The sequence below is a fragment of the Belonocnema kinseyi genome, chromosome 2 (assembly GCF_010883055.1).
Source record: "Belonocnema kinseyi isolate 2016_QV_RU_SX_M_011 chromosome 2, B_treatae_v1, whole genome shotgun sequence".
Classification (NCBI taxonomy): Eukaryota; Metazoa; Arthropoda; class Insecta; order Hymenoptera; family Cynipidae; genus Belonocnema; species Belonocnema kinseyi.
In genome coordinates, this window is record NC_046658.1 from 107,817,304 (window position 1) to 107,832,076 (window position 14,773).

The following is a 14,773-nucleotide window of genomic DNA, read 5'->3' on the forward strand; positions in this document are numbered from 1 at the left end:
TGGGGCGTATAAGGTTTTATGATAATTCAAAAGATTATAAGGAATTTTCAATAGACTTAAAGAATTTAGAAATATTTCGTGTAATTTTACTCGTAGTTTCAAATATTTTAGGATAATTTAAAATATTCGAAGGAAAATTTTACTCAGAAGTAACTTTTTTTTGCAAAAATATAAAATTAAAATTGATCCTTCTACATGTGATTGCATTTCTAAACGTTGAAATGAACGAAAATTTTTACTAATAGCTTTGTAAACCAGAAAAAGTACTCAAATTTTGTTCTTTTATATTGAAAATAATTCAATCTTTAAACTGAATTATGATGCATAGTTTATATTGCAGTTGCAAAAATATTTTGCAATATTGTAGAGCTTTGGCAAGGTCGCTAATGTGATTATTTTTAATTTTATATCTTTTGGCTATTTTAATTGAGGAGTAGGCAAAAAAAACATGATGAATCCCTTCTAGATGATTCCTCAACAATGAGACAATTGCTGCATTTTAAAAACAGCAAAAATAGAAGAAATAGGATTATGTAGAGGATCCACGTAGAGGATCCAGCTGGTTATCAAATATATTCGAATCTACTATCTTTTATTTATGCATTTTTTACAACATTGAACACAAAAAACGGTTTTTAATGTATGTATTTTAAAAATTATAACATTTTTAAAGCGGAATTTTAGTGGGTTGGATTTTTTTTGCGCAAAAAGATGCAATAATTATATTATTCGAGTCCTGTAAATTCTAAAACCAGACATAACTAATTTTTTTCAAAAAATGGAATTATCATGTTTTGTTCTCTTACCTCACACTTAATTATTGTGAAGTTCATGATAATATAGTTTAGAGTCTTGTGAAGATGACTTGTTATTTTTTATGTTATTCAACTTTTGAAATTTCAACGCTGCAATAAAATCATAACCTCTTGAACGATTCTATTAAAAATTATTTTATTTTAAATCAAAAGCGGTATAAAATTTAAATAAATTAAAGTCTGTTTCACTGTGGCAATAATAATTATACTCACATGTAACTCTTTCTGTTCAAACCTTGTTGATAAAATTCATTATTTCCTTAATAAATGTTCTTAAAAAGTAATTTGGAGGTCTGTTTTCACACTTCGCTTCACTTCCGAACAGCCGCTTCTGGTAGAGAAATTGGGGATGAAAACATATATTTATTCATGCATAATTGGAATGTATTATATGTGCCGACTGCCAAATAAAATCATCTAATTTAAACATTATAATTAGTCCATAGAAAAACCTAGTATCAATTTCAAAATAACATTGGAATTTGTTTTGTCTTAAACTCTTGAGGTGAAATAAGAGGGATATAGGAAGAGAGAGAAAAAGGATTTTAAATTTGTTAATTTATTAAAAAATGGTACTTCAAAAATAGCAATCAAACATTGTATAGCCAGATATTGAGCAAGACTTAAGACGCAGCGTTTTTCCGTTTTAGTTTTTTAGTAACTGATTTGATAAATTAATTACATAAAAAACAGAAGATAAAATTTACATCGATTTCCGAAAAAAGATTCTTTGCAACAAAAATTAACTTCACAGGATAAACTTTACACAAATATTGGTTAAACTTTCTTTTGTTTTTCCATGATAAACACATGTATTTTGAAAGACGCGAAGTTGGCTGAACAAAACTTTATTGCTCTAAAAAATATCCTGCAACAAATATTATTCTTAGTTTTTTCTGTGATACTGCTGTTTGATTCTTCTACGTCCAGTTATAGAATAGCAGTGTTCTGCATCATGAAATTCCAATTACAATTTTCTCCTGTTCCTACGTCTTTAAGGGAAGAACCACAGCTGCAAATTAAAATATAAAATGTATAAAATCTATAAAAATATTTCTTATTTCTTCGAGAAGGATTAATATTATTGACATAGCCTTAAATGTTTGGAATATCGGACTCTTTCGCATTTTCGTGCTCACATAGTCCTATTGCAATTTAAACATTCTTTCTGCTTAAATTGTATCGAACAACAACAATTGAGGTTCTGAATTTTTTAAAAAATTACTAAATAAAAAATTCCTCATCAATTTCACTTGAATAAAAAAACTTACATTACTGTCGTAATCCCAGTAGCATTTACTGTAATCATATGCAGCTTTACAGGGGTCTTCTTGCTCAGCTGAAAAAAAAAATTCTTATCAGTTTTATTGAGTACTATTTATTTCTGGTATACGTTGTATAGTCTTTTTTCTAATATTGTTACATATTTCCAGTACCATTTCTTTCTAAATACACTGCGGGTCTAAATTGTATAATTTTATAAATAAAAGCAAAACTCCTTGTCCTATAAAAAAGTCATTAATAACAAATTTGTAGATGTTTTTTGGGTGCACAATTTTTGTATCACCATTTTTTTCCTATCTTGCATAGTTTGATCGCAAAATGTAATTTTTGATTTTTGATTATTTTGTGTGCTGTCAACATTAAAATTTTTAATGTATCGAAAAAAATCCAAAAAAGTTGTTATGATCATCGTGTTGGGTTATCGAAAATTTACATTTTTCTTTTCAAGTACTATGAACAAGTGTACAGAGAATTTTTGAATCATAAAATAACGTGGTCACAAAAATGTTCAAAATGAGCTAACTTTTAGAATTTGTATCCAAAGTGGCTGACTAACGAACTTGGCATTTGGCTTAGGACACTAAAAGAGTGTACCAAAGGCCAATCTGATAAATTAATTTTTTTTAAGTTATCATGCTTACAGGCAGACAGGCATAAAAACAGACATACAGACAGAAACATTCGTAAAACCTGTTTTGCGGATTCAGAGAGTCTCAAAACAAGGATCTTTTGACAAAAACTGGGGGGGGGGGGGGATTTTACACAAATCTAATACCTTCTCTTATGAGCATGTAAAAATTACTCATTTTTCGTGAATAATGTTTTGATAGTTCTGTTTTTGATTTTAATCGTAATAAAATAGCATTAAAACCTGACAAAATTTAATATTTTGAAACCTCATAAACGAGACCAAAAAGAAATAAAAAAAAAGTTGTGTGAAGAATGTGCCCACGCAGCGGGTAGATTTTTTTACTGCTAATGATGTTTTTCATGATTAAACCCAAAACTGCACATCCTCTCAAAAAGTAATTAAAAAAAATGTGTAGATCTTTTTCAAATGCACAATTTTTGTTCACTCACCTATAATGTATTTTGCATATTTTGGCAGAAAAATGTAATTTTTGGATTTTTCATTATTTTTTACGCTGTCAAAATTAGAATTTTTGATTTTTTAAAGAAAATTCAAAAAGTTGTTATCATTATCTTGTAGGGCATTCAAAAAGCAACATTTCTCTCCTCGTGACTTTTTTTCATATCGTGCGTTATTTGGCTTAAAATGTTCATTTTCATGTGTTTTTTGGAATTTTGTAAATGCTATAACTCTCGTAATTTTCGGTTTTATGAAAAAAGTCACAAGGATAAATTGTTCGATTTTTTCAAGACTGAATAACTGTAGAGAGAATTTTTGAAATTCGAAAAAAGTGGTCTTGTAAATATTTAAAATGTGCCCGCTTTTTGAATTTGTATCCAAAATGGCTGGCTAACGAACTTAACCTTTAGTCAAGGTTACTTAATGAGTGTACTAAAGGTTTTTTTAATAGAATACAAATTTTCAACAAAAAATACTAAAATAACTTAAATTTTTAAAAATTTAGATTTTATTTTTGCCATATAAAATTATTTTTTATTAAAATATCAAAATTTCAGTGAAAAACTCTAGCATATCCTATAAATGTTTGACTACTGTAAATTTGATTTGATATTAAGTGATTTTTTATTAATAATAGTAATTGTATATGCTTAAATATAACATAACATACCAAAAAATTGCTTAAGATTGCAAATCATCTTTTAAATTTAACTTTTTGAAAATATCCATTTCTCTGTGAAAATTTTTAACATATTCTCAAAATATTCCAATAATTTTAATCTCCTTTGAAATCTGTATCCATATTTCTGGTAAAGATCGCTAACAAACTCAAAAATTTTACACCAATCTTCATTGAAATTTAGTTTAGTTTGTGTAAAATAACTAATTTCAGATAAAATGTGTTCAGATTACCTAAAATTGATCTGAAATTGTAAATCATTTATGAAATCTATATCAATATTTTCGGTAAAAATCGTTAGCGTAACAAAAAATTGTTCGAAAAAACTTTATCTTCTTTGAAATCTAATGATTTTTTTACTAAAAAAAATCAATTTTCGAAGCGAAGCACCAACCTAACCGAAGGTTATTAATCTTCTTTGAAATATATTATTTGATTAGTCATAATACTAAATATAAATGAAAAACACTAACCTAATTTTTTCTAAATATCAGTAGCATAACGTGCATAATCTAAAATTATTAAATATTGGGAATCTTGAGGATGATTTTTGTTGAAAAATGCTTAAAGACTTTTTTTTTAAGTATCAAAACCTAATGTTTTAGAAGTTTCATAACTTTCTTGAAGTTTGTTGATTTTTCATTAAAATTATTTTTCGAAAATAGCAATTTGCAATAAAATTAACTAAAATAATTTAAAATCGTTCAAACATTTCAAATCTTGTTGAAATTAGAATTATGTTTATTTTAAAATGCAAATTTTGTATATGAAGCGATAACATAAATTTAAATAATTATAATTTTTTAATCTTCTTCTAAAATAAATATTTCCTATTAGGTATTTTTACTTCAACCATCAGCTAACTTTACTTCATTAAATGCTGAGGGGAAAGCAATTGACCAAATACATGGGATTCGGTCCATTTTTGCTCTATTTTGCTATTATCTTCGTAAAAACTAATTTTTTCTATATAAGTGTATTTGAAAATAGTTTTTATTTTTTAAGAGTTATTGAATAACATAACAGAATGAAAGTAATTAATATGCATTACGATGATATCAAAAAAATAAAGTTTTGCCCTATGCATTTGGTATATTGTCTTCCCCTCAGGATTCAACGAAGTGACTTTAGCTGCTGGTTCAAGTGAAAATGCATAATTCAAAATACCAATTTCCTTCGAAAAACGAATTTCATTCCAGATTTTTAAGAGATTCTAAATCTTGTTCGAATTATAATTTTTCTTTTAAATTATCAATTTTTCGATGTTATACGCTAACTAAAAATGGTTGAAAACATTTGAACTTCTAAAATCTACTTATTTTCGTTTAAAAACTCCAATTTCATGTGAAAAACGTTAATATAACCTGAAACTTTGTAAAAATTACAAAACGTTAAAATGTTATAAACGTTATAATGTGTAAAATGTGTAAGTTAATGTGTAAACTTGTAAGTGTTCAAATATTGCAAATATTCTTCAAAACACAATGATTTTTATTTTGTAACATTAATTTTTGGTGTAAAACGCTAAATTAACCTAAAATTGTTCAAAGTGTGGAATCTTCTTAAAAATCGAATTTTTAAATTAAAAATACCAAATTCTGACCAAAAACACTACAAAATCCAAAATGGCTGAAATATTCTTAATATTGTTTAAATTGTAATGATTTTTGTTTTAAAATACTAATTTGTTGTGTAAAACTCTAATGTCATCCAATATGGTGAAAATTTTTGACGGTTTAAACTCTAATGATTTTTTATTAAAAAACGATGCTTGTTAAAAAAACACTGAGAGACCGATAAACTGATATTGTTTAAAAAGTTATAATCTTTTAAATCTAATAATTTGTAATTAAAAGTACCTATTTCACGTTTAGGAATCTAAAGTAACCTAAAATTTCTAAAACTAGTGAATCTTGATGATGATTCTTGTTTAGAATAGCTAATTTTTGGTGACAAAAAACAAAAACTAACTGAATCTAAAATTTCTAGAAATATTAAGCCTTCTTTGGAAATTCATTATTTTTTTATTTAAATTACTTTAAATAATAATAGTTTGCAGCGAAAAGCTCTAACATGAAACATGTATAATTAATTCAATAATACTCGTAATGTATCAGATACTTTGCAAGTGTGAATTTAACCGCGCAAGAATATTTAAAAGGTACACATTTTTGCAGATCGCAAAAGGTTTTCTACGATTTTTCTCATGAAAAGAGATTATTTGTAGATTTATTATGTTCAAATTTTTCAAATTTCAGATACAAGAAAAAATTGAAGGAATGAAAAGTTTACCACAACAATGATTGCAAAATTTTCGAGGCATATCTAAACACTAATTTTTTTAGATAAGATTCTTCAAGTAGGTCTCAGTTAATGTTGAATTTAATAAGTTTGACCAATTTAAAAAAAATCTTTACAACTTAATTTTTAGCGAGTAAGTTCCTTTTTAAAAGCACGCCTGTTTTGAGTCCAATAATTTTCATAATTGAACGCACGATTTTGACCAATTGCGTATACTTATAAATAAAAGGTGCACGTAATAACAATAATTTTTTAAGAGTCTGTATTATCATCAGGGAATAACAGAAATTCTTAACCTCTTTCCAGGCTAGATGGAGCTATATATTACAAATTTTTTAAATTAAATTTTTTCCTAAAAATAATCTTTTTTCTTTTTTTTTTAGAAAATTTTAATTTGAAAAATGTGTAATTCATAGCTCCATCTGTTATGAAAAGACGTTAGAATTTCTGTTATTCTCGGATGATAATACAGATTACTTTACAAATTTTAATGCGTAACTAATGGAAAAATAATGCGTGTATTTCTGACATACGCGAACTTACTCATAACGAACTTACTCATAAAGTAACAAGTTCAGTTAATTTTCCATACCAAATCGACGTTGATATTCTTTTCCTTCACTTCTATCTGGTACGGAAAATTGATTAGGGTTATTACTTTATCAATAATTAGGTTTAAAAGCATTGTTCGAAGTTCTGTGGTTTGATTCCGAGCGGAGCGAAGGAGAAGATCTTTATTTAGAAAAAATTTAATTTTAATGAAAATCAATAAGTAATGTTACAAATTATTTTTAAGCAAAGATATTCGGAAAGATTTGTACGTACTTGTATAAGCACAAGCGTTTATCGCGTTTATCATCTGAATGGCAAGACTTTCTTCTACTAAAGCGTGAGCTTGAGCGATCGACGCATCGGCTGAAATTTTACCATTCTTGACCTGAAATAATAATATTGCAATTATAATATTTTTCTGTGCGGGACATAAATCAATTATTTTGTTTAAAGTTTTCTGTTTCTCTGATTAGGTTTATATTTCAAATTTTACAGAGGTATTGTTGTTCAAAATCCATAATAATATTTTTTTAATAAATATGAAAATATATTAAATAAAGTATAATACAAAATACAATTTATAAAAATTTGTACATTTCTGAATGTGATTAGCGTTTTATTTTACTACAAAATAATTTTTATTCAATTTGACCCCTGCGCAAATCAGAAGAAACCACCTAAGATCAGTAATCTGTTATTTCAAATGTCGGAATCAGAAAAATGGAGAAACCAAATATCTATTGTGTTGAGATATAAGACTTTGATTCAAAATCTTCTTAGATATATCTGAATTTTTTAAAATAAATTGAGAAAGAAATTCAATTTTTTGAATAAAATACTTTAATTACTTACCAACTTAACTTTTTGAGATATACAATTAAAGTAACACATCAAATTCGGGTCCGGTGGAAATTCTCCCCGTCTTGCTCCATCTACTAGTTCTGTTCACAAACAAAAATAATCGAAAAATTAATTAAATTGTTCCAAAAATTAAGCGAGAGCATAATTGTATTTAATTTTGCTATTTCTTTATAAAACTTCTGATATATAAGAAAATTAATTTGCTAACAATCACTGATTTCAGTCAAAACACCAATAGTGTACACTTTTCAAAAAAATAAAATACCTTCTGTGACATCAGTCGCCTTTATACATCCATTTTTAAATCCTTTAGTAGCTTTTCTTAATGCATCCAGGTTAATTTTCTTTTATAAAGTCACAGAATAAACCGGAAACATTCACAAAAAAGCAAGTTTAAATTACACACTATCCACTCAACAATAGGGCACAACAATTTCTAAACTTTTCTAAATTATGTTGTTTCGAAAACTGTATAAATATGCGACGAATCACCCATTTTTTAATTGTTTTTGATCATTCTGCAGGGAAATATCTAGAAAAAATGTTAAAGCAGTGTTTTTCATCAATTTTTCTTAGGTTTAAACGAAGCAAGAAATTACGAGTCCATGTAAAAAGCTAGATAATTAACGAAATCGGAATTTTTTAGAAGAGCGAAATAACATTTTGTTAAATCGAAATCACCATTTGAGGATAAAACAAAAGTTTTCTCTCGAGCTAAAATATTCCTGAAATGAGCTCAAAAAAGTATGATTAAAAAAATTCGCCAGTGCTGAGAAATAGAGTGTGTGAATTTACGATCTCAAAATATCATGAACATAAAATTGGATATTAAGTTGCTAAATTCAGAGAAAATTAGTTTGATTAGAAAAGCTTAACCAATTTCGAGTAAATCATTCAATAATTTGAAGGTTTAAATTTCATGGGTTTTGAAAATCATGTTTGGATTGCATTAAAAATGGATTTAAAAATCTGTTTAAATAATAAAAACTCTCGTCCGAGAAATGGGGTGGGTAAATAATAATAAAAAAGTTTTCTTCAAACAAATGATTCTGTTTCGAAAAAGTAAAGATTTAGTTGGACATTGTCGCAATGTAATAGACTAATTTTTTCTAAAAGGTTTCTGAAGAGAAATAAGAGTATAAGAGTTTCTTTTTGCAGAAAATAAGAATTCTAAATTTCAAATTGGAATTTGATTGGTACTTGGTGCTAAAAAAGGGGGCAAACAGTTTTATCAAAGGAATTTTTGGTTGAAAAAAGAAGTGTTTTATTAGAAGAAAAAATATGGTAAGCGGTTAGGAAATTAAAAAAAAAAGAACATGTACAGAGTGTTTACATTCTAATCCTAATTAAAAGTTATTATTAGTTTTATGTAAAGTTTGACTTCACTAGTTTTCATCAGATCTCTACGTTCTCCAAGAATTTTTTATGCAACAAGTTAATATTCGTCATAAATTTTAGTTATCTAGTTCTGTAGTGCAATCCTTTAAATAACCGCAAAGCTTTAAAAAACATTGAAAATCAATGTACCTACAATTCTGAGCGTTTAAGACGAAAATAATTTTTGAGAAATTAAAACTCCCCCAAATGTAAATGTTGATTCCGAAAAAGAAATTGATGTCGCTCTTAGTGTTAGGAAATCAAAAAATCACAGAAGTGAACTAAAAGTATAAACTAAAAATCCTGCTTAATTATCTAGTAAAAAATAAGTTTTAAATTTATTTTCGGGAAGTATTTACCCCCTTCAAAAATTTGTATACGGTCAACGGTTGCTGAAATAAAATTTTATCATGCGAGATTCTCTTTATTATTAAAAAAAAAACTATTTTTGACATATATTTTCCTGCAGAATGATTGGAAACAATACAAATTGAGACTATTCAGTACATATTGGTATTCTTCGTAAGACAATATAATTTAAACCTTTTTTTTTTTAATTGTATTTAAAATCTGAAACAAGGCTAACGAATTAAAATATGAAAAAGGATTCACATGGGACCCCCATTTATATTTAATTACTTTACGCTGCTTTAACAAAAAATTATTTAAATTATTTATTGGTAAATTTAATTCGAGTACTTTATTGAGAGAATACAAGTACTTACGGCTTCGATGCTTCGTATATTGGCTAGTATAAAAAACAAAGAAATGACCAGTAAGACTCTCATTTTGACAATTTTTTTATTTCTTCCGTATTCTATTTATTCCGGTAAAATCCTACACGAACTACGTGGAATCTTCTTTTATACATTTTCGAAGTAGATGAATATTGGTTTATAAACCTGCAATCAGGAATTGACAAATACTAGGTTGATAATGCTTAATGTTTGTTAAAAGTAATTGACTCACGTAATGATGCAGTTTTCCGGAAAAAAGTGTGTGTACTATTAGCCATACTTTTTTAAAAATAATTTGTTGATACATTGTTGTATATATGTCTTTGAATTATCAAATAACTCTAATTGAAATAAAAATTAATGGAATTATTAGTAAAGTTTAGTTTTAAATTTTCATAATTATACAAAACTTGGATGCAAACTTATATCGTTTCTATGTATTTCTTACTAACCAAATAATTCTACAGGGAAGTTTAAACGTGATACAATTGACTGTTTCAAAAACAAAAATTACCTCGCTTAAATATGTTTTAGTTTCGTTTATTTAACTTTTCAATATTTTCTGTTTATCAATAAATTAATTGTATTAGTTTATAAAAATATAATTGATAACGTTTGTTTCAAGCATACTTATTATTTATTGTGATATATTTTTCTGTTCCAGGTAAGGGCTGTATAATACGTTCCGACGAAGTACTAGGGGAGAAACGAATTTTTAGAAATCTCCAATTGCTAATGGAAAAAAGTTGGGCGGGTGATAATTCGTCGACGGTTTGGAAAGGTGTAGTTTTAGTAACAAAATTCAAAATGTAAATATAGTCTTCATTATTAAATTCTATTAGAAGCTAGAGACAAGAATAGTTCGCAAAAAAACGGCTAAATTTTGCATATAATTTAAGGAAAATTTGAAGAAAAATATTTGCTCTATGGCAAGGCTTAACTGTATTAGCATGGAACTATTTCTGTTCCAAAACTTTTTATGAAATTCATTATTTACTTTCTTTAAATATTTTTGACAAGTGATAATCTAGAGGTCGGTTCTCTAAACTCTTTCCATTTCCGAATAGGTGCTTGTGGTAGAAAGATTAGATATGAAAACATACTTATTTATGCATAATTAAAAAATATTATTATATGTACTGACTGCCAAATAAAATCACTAAACTTGTATATTATAATTACCCCTTAAAAAATTAGGCTCTATTTGAAAATGACATCGGCATTTACTTGTCTACAAAATTTAGGCATTAAACATTTTAATTAAAAAAACGATATTCAAAAATTACATTTTCTTAAAGGCCCTCCGATAAAAAGTGGTGAGAAAAAAAACGATCGTCCTCTTGTCTGTTTTTTTAATCACGTATACTACGTATCCTTTTTATGAAAATTGAATTATTTGGCTGGAAGATTAGGTCGATTTCTTCGCATAAGAATAATTTTCTTTTGCAGAAAGATTTATTTAGAAACAAATGAAAATCCTATTAACTATAAATTCAAGAGGAAATCCAATTTGTGTCAATCACCATCCTTCTGACAAGAAAATTAATTTGTTTACGATAAATGATTTTGATGGAAATACCAATAAAGTACACTTTTCAAATAGTGAAATTACCTTGTGTGACATCAGACTCATTTACGCAACCAAGTCTAAAGCCTCTTGTTGCAATAATATAAAATTCTTATCAGGAATTTTATTGTTATTATTTTTATCATACCATTAAGCCAAATATATTTCAGCTTGATCAGTTGATTTAAATCAAGCAAATAATTTAAAGAATAAAAAGTAATTACACCATCGATACATTATATACTATTCAATGTGAAAAATCCAAAAATGTTCAGGACTATCATTTTGACAAGTTTTCATTTTTTGCAATTCTTTTAAATGAATTTGAAAATTATTAAGTGAAAGAAATTATTTCTCGGGAGCTGAGAACCTAGTTTTTTTTAATTTTTACGCGCTAAGGCATCTTTCCTCATTTCAATTAAATCTATACTTCAACTATTTAGATTTTCTTAAAAACATGGTGATATTTTTGTAGGTTAATGGAATATTTATTTAATTTTGAACTAAGTTAATTGATATCAATTGCGTTATTTTCTCTTTTCTTGAAATCAAGGGCTTGCTTCTTCAATCAAATCATATTTTTTTAACTTTGTTGCATGCTTATCCTTAACAACATATCACATCTTAGGTTCGCATAAACAACTTTTACTTCAGCCAATAGAATTTAATTTGTTTGTAAGAAATATTGTCCTGCTGTGAAAACACATTTTACTATACTTTTGGGTTAAATAAAACCATTTCTTTGTATTAAAAAAACAATTTATAGAACGTATTTAGTATGATTATTTATTTGAATTAAACCAATTTTCTTTAAGAGTTTTTCTCACCAGAAAAATAAAAGGAACGGATATATCGTTCTAAGCAATTTTTAAAAAACGTATCGATCATTTCTCAGAATGAGCATTGATGATCCGATTTCTATAAAAGTGTGTATATTCTAAAATTCAAGAGAGTTAACCTATAGTCATGTGACAGTTTATAAAAGTCCAAATTATTATTTATCCTTACCTCTAAATTTTTCAATAGCAAAATATGTCCAAAATTTCGAATTGGATTGATGAAAATATTGAAAAATATTGTAAAAAAACTCATTGTATCAACACGCATTCTAGGAAAAAAAGTAGAGAGAAACTTTCGAAATTAAAATCCTCTTGTTTCTAAGTGCGATAAAATAAATTCTATGCGAGGGAATAATAATAATAATAATATATTTGTATACTTATTAAGCCACACCTTAAAGGAATATATTCAAAAATTTTGTTAAATTAAAAATTTACTTTCGAAAACTGGGAAACAATTTAAGTATCTATATCGTTAGTTGGAAGGCCTAAGTTTCAAATACCACTTTGCCCTCGACAATTATGTAATGAGAACATGCAATTATTCTCTTGTACGTACTTGTAATTTAAGCTGAACCTTAAATTAGAAATGACTTTGCAAAAATGAATACGCAAATCTATGTGCCACACTTTATATTGTTTTCTATGTTGTGTAATATAAAACTTAAAGGAAATTAAACTAATCAAAATAATCCATTTTTAGCTTTAGAAAATTATTAGATGTATACTAATTATATCCGTTTATATAAATTATTGTGGATGGTATCTATATTATCACTAGTTCTCCTAGGATACATTTATTACTTAATTTCTGTTATGTCTGTTCATCTAGTTGCTAGAATCTTCGGATTTATTGGAACTTCATGACAAGAAATAAAGCTGCAAAAATAATGTTTAATTATTCTTTTATAGTTGAAAATGTATATTATTAATGATCAATTAAACAGCTCCACAAAAATCAGGATGTCCGATGAAGCAGACTAGTCAATTCTTACGTATTTTGGGTCGCTGATTCTGAATCCGAAGTCGGAATATTCCTTTTTTTTGTGGAGCTGTGTTGCGTATTTACACATTTTTAAATTGCACATACCGAACTATCGTGTTCCCATAAACACACCGCGAATTGGTATGTAGCTTCACACATATCTTCACTTATTGCTAAAAAATGTGGAAAATGCAGAAATTAATCTTAAGGTTATGAAATAATCTCAAGTGATCAATAAGAATTATGTATAAATTATGATACCTTTTGATTGGCATGCTTCTATCGCAACAGCAAATCTTTCTGCTAATTCCGGATTTAACAAGAGCTCCAATTGTTGGTTCATAGCTGGCCATGAAATTTGATCATTCTTCATCTACGAAATAAATGTTGTTTTGAAATGAATTTACGATAATATAACGCAATAACGTAAAAAGCTTAAGAATCGTGCATTAATCCAGTGTCAATATTATGTAATATTCCGTAATATTAACTGTAAAAGGCTTAATCCTACGGAAAATACTATTTCTACTTGTTCCAATTTTAGCAGAAAACTGAAGTAAAAATCTTCTTTTCAAGGAGTTACTTTCAAAAATAAGAAAAACATCGTCCCAAAATATTTTATAAAACTTTCGATTTAAATGTTTCCACACAAACATTTTGAAAATGTTATACAATAATTACCACTTTCATCTTATCGAAAATGCACTTGAAGAAACACTGAAATTCTCGTACCGGTGAAAACTGTCCATTTTTTCCAGCTTCTAATAGTTCTGTGTACAAAAATATAAAAAAAATTAAATGCATTTTATTAGTTTTTGCTATAGATTAGATAAACAAATGTAACTTTCCCGTTGGGATTTTATAAATTTGTTAAGACAAGTTTGTAATCTTTTTATATTTTATATTTTAGGAACGTTTTTCAAAAATATGAGGTTTAATAAATAATACTTATTTTAGAAACTTATAATCTATCAACTGACATGCATGTAAATACCTTGGGGACATTCAGTCGATTTCTGACACGATTTTTTTGGACCTTTAGCCATATTCTCTAGTTGTTGAAAATTCATTTTCTTTCACGAGGTCACACAATTTGAAAAACATAAAAAAATAATAATTTAAAAATCTTCATTACATGAAGTAAGGTTTTATTGCAATATTAATTCTTTCTGAGGAAAGTGAACTCACTCCTTCAGCATTTTCCAAGAAGACCAAGAAGAGAATCAATGCTGACGTAACAAATATAACTCTCATTTTTTTATAAATAATTTCCATTCGATTTATTCACTTCGGTAATGAAATTAAGTCCAACTTCTTTTGCGAATTATTTTTGTATGAAGATTTGCACAAAGTGTTCGACTTCTTTTATACTTCAAGATGAAATAGTGGTGTGGCTTGTAATATTTAATATTACGAATTTTTGATTGCTAAGTAATTAATTAATTATTACAAGGATTTCAAAGATGATTCTACATTATGTTTCTTCCGGAGATTGAAAATGAAACATTGTTGCTATGTGAGACTTTATCCTGCCATTATAGGACAAAGTGGGTTTAATGAGAGACAAATTATAGTCTGCCTTTTTTTAAAGTTGTAAATTCGGCTGAGAAAAATCGGCTTACATTCTCGATCAGATGATTCTAAAGTGCTTTCTGAAAAATGTTTAAGTTAAAAACTGCAAAAAGT

The 14,773-nt window shown here is 26.9% G+C and overlaps 2 protein-coding genes across 2 annotated transcripts; both read right to left on the minus strand.

The window, feature by feature from the left end:
• Positions 1-1,647: 1,647 nt before the first annotated feature.
• LOC117168515 (general odorant-binding protein 99b) lies at positions 1,648-9,822 on the minus strand. Its single transcript, XM_033354247.1, has 6 exons — positions 9,685-9,822; positions 7,848-7,926; positions 7,574-7,662; positions 6,995-7,106; positions 2,087-2,154; positions 1,648-1,827 (listed from the first exon to the last, which is right to left on the minus strand). The coding sequence occupies exons 1-6, from the start codon at positions 9,745-9,747 to the stop codon at positions 1,810-1,812; spliced, it is 429 nt and encodes a 142-aa protein (XP_033210138.1). The 5' UTR covers positions 9,748-9,822; the 3' UTR covers positions 1,648-1,809.
• A 2,898-nt stretch (positions 9,823-12,720) lies between these two features.
• LOC117168511 lies at positions 12,721-14,421 on the minus strand. The gene is made up of 6 exons (XM_033354239.1): positions 14,276-14,421; positions 14,082-14,160; positions 13,769-13,857; positions 13,349-13,460; positions 13,193-13,260; positions 12,721-12,981 (listed from the first exon to the last, which is right to left on the minus strand). Exons 1-6 carry the CDS (start codon positions 14,360-14,362, stop codon positions 12,964-12,966), a joined length of 453 nt encoding a protein of 150 aa, XP_033210130.1. The 5' UTR covers positions 14,363-14,421; the 3' UTR covers positions 12,721-12,963.
• Positions 14,422-14,773: the final 352 nt, after the last annotated feature.